This window comes from Podarcis bocagei (assembly GCF_964188305.1).
Source record: "Podarcis bocagei genome assembly, chromosome: 4".
Taxonomy (NCBI): Eukaryota; Metazoa; Chordata; class Lepidosauria; order Squamata; family Lacertidae; genus Podarcis; species Podarcis bocagei.
Window position 1 is genome coordinate 54,504,558 of NC_138128.1, and position 12,862 is coordinate 54,517,419.

The 12,862-nt window shown below is 49.8% G+C and overlaps 1 protein-coding gene and 1 long non-coding RNA gene across 5 annotated transcripts in view; one reads left to right on the top strand and one right to left on the bottom strand.

The window, feature by feature from the left end:
• The window catches only part of LOC308586450, a 70,460-nt gene extending 69,699 nt beyond the window's left edge, over positions 1 to 761 (bottom strand). For all 3 annotated transcript variants that reach the window (XR_014007876.1, XR_014007877.1, XR_014007878.1), the window contains exon 1: positions 672 to 761. This is a non-coding gene — a long non-coding RNA (uncharacterized lncRNA). The remainder of the gene's footprint in view (positions 1 to 671) is intronic.
• A 100-nt stretch (positions 762 to 861) lies between these two features.
• EMX2 (empty spiracles homeobox 2) lies at positions 862 to 12,113 on the top strand. 2 transcript variants are annotated; one of them, XM_081193085.1, is made up of 3 exons: positions 862 to 1,927; positions 4,718 to 4,902; positions 10,509 to 12,113. In XM_081193085.1, exons 1-3 carry the CDS (start codon positions 1,531 to 1,533, stop codon positions 10,674 to 10,676), a joined length of 750 nt encoding a protein of 249 aa, XP_081049211.1. In that variant the 5' UTR covers positions 862 to 1,530; the 3' UTR covers positions 10,677 to 12,113. The 2 variants fall into 2 exon arrangements, with proteins under 2 accessions (XP_081049211.1, XP_081049212.1); XM_081193086.1 differs by lacking the exon at positions 862 to 1,927 and adding an exon at positions 3,726 to 4,022.
• Positions 12,114 to 12,862: the final 749 nt, after the last annotated feature.

Below are 12,862 nucleotides of genomic sequence, written 5' to 3' on the forward strand. Positions count from 1 at the left end.
TGATCATAATTATTCGACCGCAGCAGCCAATGGGAGCGGGAGGACTCGGCCCTAAAAATCGTCCCCAAACGCCGCGGTAATCTCGAAAATGCGGACAAGGCCGGATTCGCCGCCCGTCCCTCTGCCGGAGTCCCAGCTTTGTCTGCAACACCTACCCTCCTCCCTCGTCATCATGCTGCCCTGGAGATCAGCAGAAGGCGGCGAGCCACACCCCCGCTCCCCCCCCACCCCCGCCAAAAAGGTGTTTGGGGTTTCGCGTTTGTCTGGGCGCAGAAAACTCCTGGAGGTTTCCTGGGCGAAAACAGCTCCAGTAAGTCGACGGCTTCCTGCTCCGTAGGGCGGTTCTGAGGGAAGGGGGGAGCGAGCCACCCCATGGCTGAAGATCAGCTCGGGGCACCCAAAGAGAACCGACAGAGAAGGCGGACTCGAAAGGCGCTGGGAGAAGGAGAGGACAGCAGGCGGTAGACATTTGCCACCACTTCCAGCACCGAGAGAAAATCCTCGCCACAATTCTTCAGTTGGGCTGTTTGGGGAAAGCCAGATTTCCTCGCCAGCTCAGGCGAGCGAGCTCGGTGTTGAACCCCAAGGAAGAGTCGTCGTCTTCCTCCTCCTCCTCCTCCTCCTCCCCCGCTCCCCCCCCGTCAAAGTTGTGAAACCTTCCACGCTCCTACCTGCATCCTGGAGGGATTTCGACTCCGCTCACACGGGTGGGACCTCTGGCAGGCTGCGTCGGCTACGTCTGCTGCGTCTCTCTCTCTCTCACTTTCCCCCCCTCTCTCTTCTCTCTCGTGACTTTCACCCCCCCCCTTTCCTTCCCGTTCTCCCCGGCACAGAGCGGTGGAGTCCATTCCAGTCCGGGCCCGGATCCATCCCTCCAGGATCGCGCCGGCCACAAGTTCGCCTCTCCCCTCTGACGCACTTTAAAGAGTCTCCCCCTTCCACCTCCGGGCGAGTAATAGCGACCAATCATCAAGCCATTTACCAGGCTTCAGAGGAAGCTGTTTATGTGATCCTCGGCACTAATTAGGCTCATGAACTAACAAATCGTTTGCACCACTTTGGGCAAAGGGACCCGATCGCAAGCTCGCTCGCTCGCTCGCGCTCTCGCCTCGTTCTCGCTGGATTGCCGCTGGACCTCGCCGGGGCCGCCTTGGGCGCTGCACAAAAAAGGACAAGACGGAGGTGCGGGAGGGAAGGGAGGAGGAGGCGGAGGAGGAGAAGGGGGCCAAAAGAAGAAAGGCAGAACTTCGCCCAGCAACTTTTTCTCTTCCCCACTTCGCTTTCCCGTCGGGCGGATGAAGTGAGCGCAGAGCTTTACAGGGCGCTCGCCTCTCCATGTGGCCGCACGGCTCTCTTGCTGCTGCCGCTGCCACCGCGGGCGGCTGTCCGGCTGCCAGACTCTGGATCTAGGCGGGCCCGGCGCCCGGATCGTCTCTGCCGGACCTCGACGCCTCCGAGGAGGAGCCGCGGGCGCAGCGGAGGGCGCGCCCGCCGCCCGGAGGCCCCGGTGCCGGGCGCTTGGCCGCCAGGATGTTTCAACCGGCGCCGAAGCGCTGCTTCACCATCGAGTCTCTGGTGGCCAAAGACAGCCCTGCGTTGCCCGCCTCCCGCGCCGAGGATCCCATCCGGCCGGCGGCGCTGAGCTATGCCAACGCAAGCCCCATGAACCCTTTCCTCAACGGCTTCCACTCGGGCGGGCGCGGCGTCTACTCCAACCCGGACTTGGTCTTCGCAGAGGCCGTCTCGCACCCGCCCAATCCGGCCGCCGTCCCGGTGCACCCGGTGCCTCCGCCTCACGCCCTGGCCGCGCATCCGCTGCCGGCCTCGCACTCCCCGCACCCGCTCTTTGCGTCGCAGCAAAGGGACCCCTCTACTTTCTACCCCTGGCTAATACACCGATACAGATATCTGGGCCATCGGTTCCAAGGTAAGGGCCGAACGGAGGGGGTTGCCCCACCCCCCTCAGCTGCTTGATTTCCTATTGCACATATTGGAGGGAGGGAAAGGGGTCGGGAAGACCCGGGAAAGTGCAGAAATCTCTCGGACCAAGGCAGAGAAAATGGGAAAGGAAATGTCTCTTTTTCCAAAGGCCGTTTGTCTAGGCGACGCAACGAAAGCAGAGTTGAGGATAGGCGTGGAGGGGTGTCTGTGTGGGGCTGGGGGAGGGGGCAGAAATTCTGAATCTCTCTTAGTTCCGTTGCAAAGGCGACTATTTGCAGAGGAAGCGAATTCGAGTTTGTGCTCTTTTTTAGAATGTTGTTAACTTGAGCCATTGTCGGAAGGGTTGGGATCAAGGGGCAGGCAGCCTAACCCTCCCTCAGTTTGGTCTAATGGATTCCCTCCGCAGTCTCCCTGATCCCCTTCAGGAGGATCGTTATGGAACGAGGGGCTTCAGGAGTGAGTCGGTCTCTGCAGCCCGTTCCTTGAAACTTTTTTAAAAAATCAATCTTCCCTAAAGAGTGAGTTCAAGAGGACAACCCCCCCCCCTCCAGTGAATTAGCAACCGAAGGTCTTGTGAGAAAAATAAGAGCTGAAAGGTAGAGAGACAACAGGGGGAAAGGGGGGTTGACAATACTAAAAGCAGGAGTGGGCGGGGCAGAAACGATTCTCTTTATGACTTTAAAATGATTTAAAGAAAAACCTCGCAGGTAAATTTCTCCTTTTAACCTCCCAACCAAAGTCGACTTCAGCGGAGAAATGTGGAGTCAAGTCAAAGAGCGAAGCTTTCTTTGAGAGGCTCCCAAGACAGCCCAAAACAAGGCTAAATTGCAGTGTTAATGGTGGTTTAATTTTTTAAAAAGAAAAATGGGCTCCCCTTTTATTTCTTGGGAACAAAACCGATAGCCGTTCCAAGGCACTTCCGAAGCTGCCATCTCATTCACGCTCCAGTGAAACTTTACTGAGAAAGAACGCTCAGTTTGAAGTCAATGACTCCTAAATTCTCAGTGGTTTTTGTTTTAAAAGGGATCGCACTGGAATATTTCCCCAATATTTATTTTTTTGCCTCTCCCATAAGCCCACCCCGACCATCTTCCAGAAAAAAAGAATAACGAAAACAAGGCAAGAATTGGAAAAAGATTTTGTAGAGAAATAACTTTCTTCCTTTCACTTTTCCATGGTTTACACGGACAAACTAACAGGAGAGAGAGCACAAACGGGCAGGGCTAGAATATTGCTTTCGTTTGCCCCCCCCCCCAATGAAGGAGAGAGAAAGAGAGAGAGAGAGCGCACAAGTCTTCGGGAAGCCAAACGTTATAAAAACGAGTTTGAAGGGTGATAAGGAAGTGTGGCCCGCACTCAGTCAAAGGAGATCCTCCTACCTGCCTCTTACCCCACAGTTGTCCTGCTAAGATCTGGAGCTTCTGGGGACCCAGAAACCGAGTTTGTTTGTATCCCACTAGTCTTATTAACTTCCTTGCTAAGTCTCCCCCCCCATCAATTAATTTTACAAAGTGCAATAAGGAGTAACCAAAGGGGTTGGGAATCCATGCAAGCACCTCTTTTGAAATGGAATGGTTTCCAAGAATAGGGGACGGAGAGGGGGGAGGGAAGGGAGGGAGAGAGAGAGTCGATTAGGGTTATTAGTATTATCGTTATAACCTCTCGGTGGGAAATGAGGGGTTTCGTTCACCCAGTCATTTCCCCCGCTGTCGTGAGCAGCTTTCTGAAGGAGGCTCCATCGCAAAGGAGGGATTTGCCTGCCTTGTTATTGTGGCCCCGCGTCGGATGAAACGACCGAGGCGCAAAAATAGGTAGAGCGATTGTGGGGATGGCGGGTGTCTCTGCAAAAAGCCTGGCGAGGAAACTCTTCCAGCAATTGACAGATGACAAACGCGGCGGCTCTGTGGGCACTGGAAAGAGAGCCCCCGCCCTCCTCTTCTCCCATTTTCAGCCCCCATCCCCATTTGGATCTTTTTGCTTTGTCAGATGTTCGCCAAAGCAGCTCTTTCTACTGGAAGTTTTCAAGGCGGTCGAAGGTGGCGACTTTATACCTGGTGCAGGTCTTCGAAAAGATGGTTCTTGTGCGGATTTTTATTTTATTTTTAAGTAACTACCTGCATGTAAAAGGCGGTGTCAGAATAGGATGATAGGAAACTCCTTGGAGGAAGAGAGGGGGGTGCCATTTTTCGAAACTGGGGTTTCCTAGAAGAGTGTTGCGAATTCTCCTCCTTAGCTCGCTGAATGTTGGCGAGATTAATTTCCTTGTGAAATAATTAGTTGCTTTCTTGTGTTGAGGGGGCTCTTTCCCCCTTAATCGGAAGTCAGCTGTCCCCCCTCCCCCTTGCACACCTAACCCCCCCCACGCGTTCCTTCAAATACCCAGAGTTTTTGTTTTTAAAAAAAGATATATGAAGCCGACCAACTGGCATTTCCTCTCCGTCGCTTTCTTCCTTGGGAGACATTCTCTGAGTGAATGTTAGTTTCGTTCTGATCTTGCAGGGTCTGCACCTTTTGTCTCTCTCTCGCTCTCCTTCCCTCCCCCCCCCAAAAAAAGTCAGTCTGCTGGGTGAGAATTTAAGCACATGTTAAGTAGGGAAATCACTTCCAAGCAGAGGTGCCAAAGACAGAAAGGTTTAAAATAATGGGAAGACTTTCCGCTTCAAGTTCCCCCCTCCCCTCCCCCCCTCCACCTTCGATTAGACTAGAGATGCAAAATGCTAATAAGTAGGCTTGCTTGGCTCATGAATGTTTTGGTTTTTTTTGTCTCGGAATCCAGGCAATGAAACCAGCCCGGAGAGTTTCCTCTTGCACAATGCACTAGCCAGGAAGCCCAAACGGATCCGCACCGCCTTTTCCCCTTCCCAGTTACTGAGACTGGAGCACGCTTTTGAGAAAAATCACTACGTCGTAGGGGCAGAGAGGAAGCAACTGGCGCACAGCCTCAGTCTCACAGAAACTCAGGTGAGGTGCAGGAGGAGCGTCTCTACCCGGCAGGCCGCTCCGGCGCGCGCTCAAAGACAAGGCCTGGGCCTCTGAACAAACCCCCACCGCCCTGGGTTGAGTTTGCAAGGGCTGCGGGGGGCGGGAGAAGCCAGGTTCACGTGTAAGAAGATAGAGGTGTAGGCTAACGTGGGAATTCTAAATTCTGTCCGTGTGTGTTGGCTGCCGCGATTCTTTCTTTCCTCCCCATCACAAAAGCATTCTGGATCTTTCCCCAAAGATTTGACTTGTTTTGTTTCAGAAAGCTCGTGGAGTATTATTGGTATTGTTACTGTATTAGAAAAATGTATGTTATGTCAATTATTATTATTGTAGATCTAGAGGATACCTGTTTAAGCCAAAGTAACAGGATATTTCGCCCCAGCGGCATGAACAAGATTTTTATCATCTTCTATCAAGGTAGTTCGGTTTAAATAGCTTCCGGATCGTACCGTTGGGATTATCCAGGGTCAAATTTGAAGGCGGAGAAATAAATTGCATTTCTAAATTGAACTCCATTTAATTAAAGAAAATGAGGAGTTTTGAAATATTTAATGTGTGTTTATCGCTGAGAACTATCCAATCGATTTTTGGTTTGGTTTGGTTTTATAGTTTGTGAAACTGCGCAGTGCAAAGGGAGCGTTTGCTTTGTTATTCGAGGAGGAGACTTGGTTTGGGAAATGGGTGTTGCTCGTTGTGTCTTTTTTCCTGAATGTAGGATTTAAACGATTTCAAACTATAGACAGAGAGACCTCAAGCGGAAAGTTGGGAGTTCTCTCTCCCCTCCCCCCGCCTTGTTTACTTCTGAAATTGAAAGTAGGTTCCTCCATACAGTTAACTCCATATAGTTTAATCCATTCCCCCATTTACACCAAATTAACAATAATTAAACCCTTTCACAGTCCCAACCTGAATACATTCCGATTCCATTTCGGTAGAAGTAGACTCTGAGCGAAAGTGTTTCGAATACTTTCTAGTGACGTTCTATTGACCCAGCCCGACGTTAAATACTACGTATTTTAAATGTGAGATAAATATATATCTACACACACTCACGTGTTCAGTTTGATGAAGCGGGCTTGAGTCCAGGAAAGCTTATGCCCCAACAACCGTGTTAGCCGCAAAGTTCTTTGCGTGTTAACTGGACGCCCCCAAAAACCCCTGCATTTTGCATCAGAGCAACAAAACCGCTTTAAAACCCCCGTCTTTAACAGTGCTGCGGACCCGGCGGTTTATTTCCCGGGGGCTGGCAATATTGGTCGTTGTCTCCCCCCTTTTCTTTTTCTTTTTTGAAGCCCTTCCCTGCCAACGGCGTATGTCCCGCTGACCCTCCAGCAAATTGTGCCAGTGAAATAGAATGATAAGGTTTGGGGAGGGAGGGAGGGGGGGCACATCAAAAAGCTGGTGCGGAGGGCCATCCGGCGATGGGAAGAATGGCGTTGTTTGACAGTCGCCCAGATGAGACTTGCGCTCGTTTCTTGGAGAGTGTGCCAGGCAGAAAGATCAATTGTGTGAACCTTGCAGTGTGTGCGCGCGAGATCAGATCAAATTAATCTGTTCGACTGCCCCGCTGCCTTGCTGTATATATGTGCGTACGTTTCAAACCAGATGGTTGGTTTGGCTGCTCGGGGTTTTTGTTTAGGATGCATGCCGTCGTTCTTCTTTTCTGTTTGTTTGTTTGCTTGAGGGGCTCCGTCTCTGGCCCTCCCCCCCTTCAAATATCTCGATTTTCAGAGGCTTTTGTTACTGCTCTCCTCCCTTAACAGAAGTTCGATGGCCTTTTCCAAACGCTTTTCTCTCTTTCCAAGACGCCGGGGCTATTTCGAAAGGAATGTTCTCTCCGGGGCTCTGCATTTCAAGGAAGCGAAGAGGGGGAGCAAGGCAGAGAAGAAGGAAAAATAGGCGCAGCTTAGTTCAAAGTTCCCAGTAAACAGTAACGTTCTTTGGTCGGATTAAGTTGTAACACTTTCGCCCCCCCCCCTCATTCTCTCTCTCTCTCCCCCCCGCCCCCGTCCCCTTTTCCTGCCTTTCTTTGGGGGCGCCTTAAAGAGGGCCGGGCCTTTTGTTTTAAAGATGTCTCCCCTAACAAAACCCCCAGTAAATGGGTCGCCCCTTTGATGAGGTTCGCCGAACAAGGGCCTGGTCACAGCCTGATTTCCACTGGCAAAGGCCGTATTTAAGGTGGTCTTTGTCCCGCTTGATTCCGAAGCTGGTCGGGGTCTATTGTGGCGGTGTCAGGCCTCCAGCCCCCGACAAAACGAGCGCCCCTTTGGAGACCAGGCGTGGAGAAATGAACCGTCGTCCCCTTCAATTAGCAAACTGAAAAGCGAATTAAACTCGCCCTTGTATATCCCCCCGCTCAGCTATTTTAAATGGGAGGCTTTTTTTTTTTAAGAATATGAAAATGCGGCCGAGATGTGGGGAGAGGGAAGGGTGGGGGGCGTCTGGCAGCGAAGGGCTTCTGAAGGGGCAGCGAAGCGGGTTAAAGGAGCTTATTAAAATGGTCCCGTTTTCGGATTTACGTCCTCCCCTCCCTTTACGGGCAGCGTCTTTATCAGGCATTTTCAGGCAGAATCAGAGCAGAAAGTGCTTAGAGAAAAAAAAAAAGCCGAACAGTGTTTACCTTTGGCCGCAACGAGGAACGTGTGTGTGTGTGTGTGTGTGTGTGTGTGTGTGTGTGTGTGTGTGTCCCTCTCTCTTTGGAGATAATTTCGGGATCAATAAGATCTGCAATTAAATGACTGACAGGGTCAGCTGGTTATGTTTAATTCAGATTTAGGCGAGCCAAAGCAAATTCGTAGGGGGCTTCCCTTCTCCTTTCTTCCCACCCCCTTCCCCGAGATACTTGAAGGACTTCCCCATATGGCTTGCAACCCGGGCCGCTGTCACCGAAGCATCACCGGGAAATATGTCCTTCTTGCCCCTTTGATGATGAGGCAGGCAGGCTCGGGGTACAAAAGACACGTCGATTTAGAGCAGGCAAATTCGAACCTCCTACTTAATTAACGCAGCTCTTCAGCTTCCCCCTTTTATTATATTTAATTAAGGTTGAATAGTCCCCCCCTCCACCTTTAAAACCTGAAACCGGGTTCAGCTCCTTAGGAAAATATATCCATATTGTAGGTTTTAAAGACCAGTTTTACAGCCAGGAGTTTATAAATACGGACGTTAAATTTATATAAAACCGGTTATGAGATAAGTGGTGGTGAAGATTAAAAGAATGCAACCATCTCGGTTTGGTTAATTGCTTGATTTCGAATGGCTGCCGATGCGATTAATATTTGAGGGCGGGGAAGGGGGAAATGCCCTTAGAACTCTCAATGTCCTTCTCAATCCCACCGTTTGTAATGCAAAGTGCAGTTGACACGAGTATCAAGAGAGAGCTGCCTGGAGAGGAAATATGTGAGCTTGAGAGGAGAGACCGGGACACGGCATTCACACACGCACCATTCATAGGTGCACGGAATACACGTGTGAGAGCAAAGCGAGTCGGAGTACGTGCGGTGTTTCTAAAACGCATCTGTAGCAGATAGTATGGGCGAATGGGTTCACATCTGCAGAAAAAGTGTACATTGCAATGCATATATGTATAGGAGCATCGTGCCGACCTGACTGCCACAGAGTGGCAGATCACCCACATACAGATGCGGAGAGAGGGGGGGAGGGACGGGACGCCACAAAATATTGTCCTTTCTGCTAGTAGATCACATGCACAGCGTCTTTCTAAAGCCAGACAGACGGTCTAAATTTGAAGGCTGTATATAGAGACCTGCGTGCATATGGGAATGGGCACGGATTGCCCAGTGGGGCGATCTCAATTTCTGCTCACAATGGAAGTCAGTCTGGCTGAATCCACGGGGCTCGTTTCCAAGCAAACTTATTTAGGATCGGAATGTAAGGCTATACAGTAAACAAGCGAACTTATCTGGCAGTAAAATCACTTTTTAAGGCTAGGGGACTTGTTTCCGAGCGCAGCCTTTGGGCCTACGGTTGACTGGGGTTATAAGGAAGATCAGACGTGCGCTGCCTATAAGTTGCAGATCCCCCAGGCATTAGGATGGGCTCTAATGACTACTCTGGAGTAAGTAAGTGGAGGAGCATAGACTCGGTGTTCTCCTGAGTGGAGCGAAAATGCATCCACGGCGGAGACGCCGGCAGGATCTTCTGGGGTTCCAGATCGCGTGTAAACCTCTGCACACGAGGGCTGCCTGCACCTGGGGAGGGAAAAGGGAGAGGCTCCTTGTCTGGGCCGTGCCCCGCCTTCGCGTCTCCATAGTTACACTTCCGGCTCTCAGCGCGACGGGGCCACCGCGTGCAAAAAGAGAGGATCGCCATAGCTGTAGCCTCTGCTTCGGAGTAAAGCCAGATCTCCACTGTAGTCATTTGTTTACACTGAAATTCAAAATCCAGTTCCCCCCATTGCGATCCACGGCGGAGCTGAAGCAAGATGCTTGGATTTCCAATGCATCGGCACGATGATCCTAAACGATTTGTTGTTGTTTTTTTCCTGGGACGTGAACCCTTATTGATTTCATATGGAATGTAATGCCACAAATGAGTTCAGAATCGGGGTGAAAAGCTGCAGTCCTAAGTTGAAATCAGTGGGGGCGCATTTCCAAGGGCTGCGCTCAAAGTGGGGGATTAGTCTTAAAACCCCAATTACTGCGGCTTAACTGAGTCCTAGGCGAGGCAGGAGGTGAGCTCCCGTGAAGTCAACGAGATTGCCTTTGATCCGGGCATTGTCTGTCTAAGCAACAGGAAGTCCCATTAATTTATATGGCGTTTACTTCCCAGTAAGCATGCAAAGCAGGCGAGAAACGCCACATCTCCTCCAGTCCTGCTATAGCCAGAGGATTCTCCGAATCTGAACAGAGCGGTGTTTAGTCCACGCGATTGCTTAACAGCAGACTGAGCACAGCCCGGCCCCTTCCAAGCGAACAGCCATAGGATCGCACTGCGTGGCCACACGGCACTTCCAAGGAGAAGGTATCGAAGTCAGGGAGGGGAAATTAGGAAGCTTGGAGTGCCTGACCTAAATACCCTTTTTTAAAAAAGTCGATTTCAAACCCGACCTTGTTCCTAATTACTCAGAAGCAATTAGTTTGTTTTAGTGCTTTGCGTTTTATAATGAAGATTTTTAACTGTTGTAAGCCGCCTTGAATTCCTGCTTGGGGAGAAAAAAGACGGGATGCAAATACATTAAATAATCATCACAATAACCCCTATTGAGTTCACGCGCAGAGGGTCGTTGTTGCCGGGTTAGTGGGTGCTGCTAGGGCGAGAATGTCCCACTGCTGCTATGCTGTATTCATTTTACCCGAGACAGACTTGTCTACCTGGTGTAAACCATCAGGAGACCTGTTTCCGAAGCGAGGCTTATTCTCTTTCTGCAGTGGACCCGGCAAAGGTGCAGAAACCGCCCCTTGTGTTGTGTGTGTGTGTGTGTGTGTGTGTGTGAGAGAGAGAGAGAGAGAGAGAGAGAGAGAGAGAGAGAGAGAGAGAGAGAGAGAGAGAGAGAGACCCTTAGGCCACGCACATCCGCCGCCCGGGAGCTGACAGCCCTGCTTGTGTTGTTTCCCTTTCTGCAGGTAAAAGTTTGGTTTCAGAACCGAAGGACAAAGTTCAAGCGGCAGAAGTTAGAAGAGGAAGGCTCGGACTCCCAACAAAAGAAAAAGGGGACTCATCATATTAACCGGTGGAGGATCGCCACCAAACAAGCCAGCCCGGAGGAGATCGACGTCACGTCGGACGATTAAATAATCTCTCACTTTAAAAAAACACACAATAATAGTAATAATAATAAAAAGACGACGACGACGAAGCGGCTTCGGCGGCAAAACTCCCGGCTGGCACTTAACAGACTTTCCCACGAACAACTCAAGTGTTAAAGGCTCGCGACAACCGCAGGAAAGTGAGTGGCGCGGCCAGGGCGAGGGACAGCAAACCGGCTGGATCCCACCAGGCGATTCTCGTTTTTCTGTTTTTCTGTTTTTGTTTGTTTTTGTTTCTGTTTTAGAGAGGGGCAGTTTGAAGAGGGGGCGAGAGCCGGCCGGCCAGTTTAAGCGAGCCCAGAAGTCAGTCCATCAAGGGTGGGGGCCTTGGCTGGTCCTGCACTGGTACAATTTTGTTTTGAGCGCAAAAAAGAGAAGGGCGGGAGGGGAATCTGTCAATCAAAGCCAAACCACCAAGACGAGGTGATTGACCAATATTCCGTTTCTCGCCATTCGAACTCAGATCGCTCCAAATTTTTAAAGGGATCGCATACACACGCAACCGTACCGGGACACTTTGCAGTTGACGAGGGATTTTGTTCTTATTAATGATGATTCTGAGTGTCTCCCAGGCTTTTAGGAGAGAGGATCCCATACCCAGCCAAAATCGACACACCTGTTTCAGAGAAACTTGAACTGCATGCTTTCTTTTTAAAAAAATTAAAAACCTCGAGGGAGGGGGAAGAAGAAGGAGGGGGGTAAGGCCTTTTTTTTTTTAATGGTCCCTAAAGTCAGATATGAACTGCGCTCCCCCCCTCCCCTCCTCAGAGACAGGTTCTGTGTGCTTTTTAAATTTATTTTACGAGAAACTGTGCAGTCTGTAAACCTTTTTATGATAACTTCTGGCGTCAACGTGGTTGTGAAAACTCAATGAAGTAGCGGTAACAAATTCTAATTTTTTATTTTATTTTTTTAATTTTGTTTTTGCTTCCCCCTCCCCCCAATGGATATAACCTTTGAAGAAGAAAAAAGGGGATGGGTTGTTGAGGGTGGAGGGGTGGGGAAGGGAACTTTTGCTGCAAAAACAGACAATAATAAAAAGAGAGATTTAAAGAAACTAGTCCCCACATTCTAAAACTTCGATTCCTCCTTTTAATCCCCCTTCTCCTTGGATGGGGGTTTGTACTCAAACTCCCGCAGGACTTCAGAAGGAGCAAGGGATCTTGCAGATCCCTCTGTAGAAATCATTTCGACCCAGGCCCGTTTTCATTGGGGACAAATTTCAAGCACTGATGTTGATGATCCAAGATTATAGAGCTACTAAAAATGACAAATGTTTCCTTAATGTCTTCTTTACCAGAATGTAAATATTTTTATGTTTTTTGTGTTTAATTTGTTAGAATTCTAACACACTATATACTTCCAAGAAGTATCTCAATGTCAATATTTTGTCAATAAAGATTTATCAATATGGCCTAACAACTTTAAGCACAGTTTTTCCCTTCGGAAAGGTTAAGTCCCTGCCACTTATCTCTTCTCTGCTGGCCCATAGACCCGATGACCTTGATTTGATGCTAGCAACAGGCAGCCACCCCTCAGGAGACGTTTAAATAACAGGGAAGCCCAATAGAGATCTCCTCAGTCTGACCATCAAACGCATTCCTCCCCCAAACCGTTCCCAGAGCAAACGGAGGACTTTTTCTACAGTATGTCAGAACCGGCCCAACTAAATTCTAAGTGTGCATCTAAAAATGAATTATGGATTTCACGAAAACGTATGGGTGTGAATTCGTGTGCCGTGCATGTGCAGGCACCAGAAAGTCAGAATTAGCTGCCTGTCCTGAATGTGCAGCGCCTACGCGGTGGCAAACTCGGGTTTGCTTGAGTGTGTGTGTGAAAGGGCCCCGTGATTCACAGTAATCGGAAGTAATCTTTCCTGGAAATAAATGGGCTCTCCTTCGTGAGCGCGTTTGCATAGCTGCTGTTTTAGTTCCGGTAGAAATCCAAATACTCTCTGACACTGGCTTGTTGATCGCTCTGCTGGCGAGTCCAGGTACCTATTAGTCAAGGACAGCTTTGTTAAATCGGAGGCTCCACTAGAATCAACGCGAATTTACTTCCGCATTAAGCGGGGGGGCGGGTATAGAGCTCATTTGGTCATTTTTCTTTCTTTAAAACCTAGCGTCGCGGTTCCGTTCCTTCTTTTTAACCTCGCCTCCAACACGCGCAAC